Here is a 766-nt window from a genome sequence, read left to right as displayed (position 1 = left end):
AGGCTGGCGTGGGGGCGCTGCCGGCACAGACGGTGAGAGCGCAGGGACTGGGTGGAAGTGGGCAAAGGAGAGGCAGAGGACAGGGGATAAGGGGGTGCCAGGGGGGCCCTTTGCTGGCCAGGCTTTCCTCGTTGGTTTCCCGTAGCACCGAGTGACCCCACACAAGGGGACTTGACGTGCGTCCTGCCCTCGCAGGGGTGGGCAGCCACAGCACCATGAACCAGATCACAGTGTACGAGCGTGCCAACTTCGAGGGGCTGAGCCGGGAGTTTACCTGCGACGTGCCTGACCTGCACGAGCTGGATTTTGGGAACTGCATCGCCTCCCTGAAGGTGGTGGGGCAGCCCTGGATTGCCTACACGGACCCCAAGTACGAGGGGGAGCCGCACGCCTTTGAAGAGGGTGAATACCCTTCTGTGGGGCGGCCCAACAGCTTCTCGGCGCTGCGCCTCGTGCACCATGACCTGGGGGACCCCCAGATCACCCTCTATGAACACCCCAACTTCCAAGGTGCCTGCAAGGTGGTGACGGAGGAAACCAACTTGGCGTACGGGTACTTCAACGACCGGGTGGCCTCCCACGTGGTGCAGCGGGGAGTCTGGCTGCTCTACCAGCACCCCGGCCGGGGCGGTTGGCACTGCCTGGCATGGCCCGGCGAGCGTCTCGCTGACTACAAACCCGAGCTGAACTTTCAGGCTCGGCTGTCCCCCCTGCGACCGCTGCAGCCCGGGCGGCCCCCGGGCTCGGCGCGGCCCCTCTGGGGCCT

General features: G+C 66.2%; 1 protein-coding gene across 1 annotated transcript; it reads left to right on the top strand.

Moving 5' to 3' along the window:
* Window positions 1–215: 215 nt before the first annotated feature.
* On the top strand, window positions 216–755 carry LOC104293070 (epidermal differentiation-specific protein-like; the record flags this gene model as incomplete). The annotated part of the gene is made up of 1 exon (XM_009892531.1): window positions 216–755. A coding segment is annotated over exon 1 (540 nt), but the record flags the coding sequence as incomplete, so codon positions are not given.
* Window positions 756–766: the final 11 nt, after the last annotated feature.

Source organism: Charadrius vociferus, unplaced genomic scaffold, assembly GCF_000708025.1.
Source record: "Charadrius vociferus isolate BGI_N301 unplaced genomic scaffold, ASM70802v2 scaffold119, whole genome shotgun sequence".
Lineage (NCBI taxonomy): Eukaryota > Metazoa > Chordata > Aves > Charadriiformes > Charadriidae > Charadrius > Charadrius vociferus.
The sequence above is the reverse complement of the archived record's forward strand: the minus strand, read 5'-3'. Positions and strand labels throughout refer to the sequence as shown.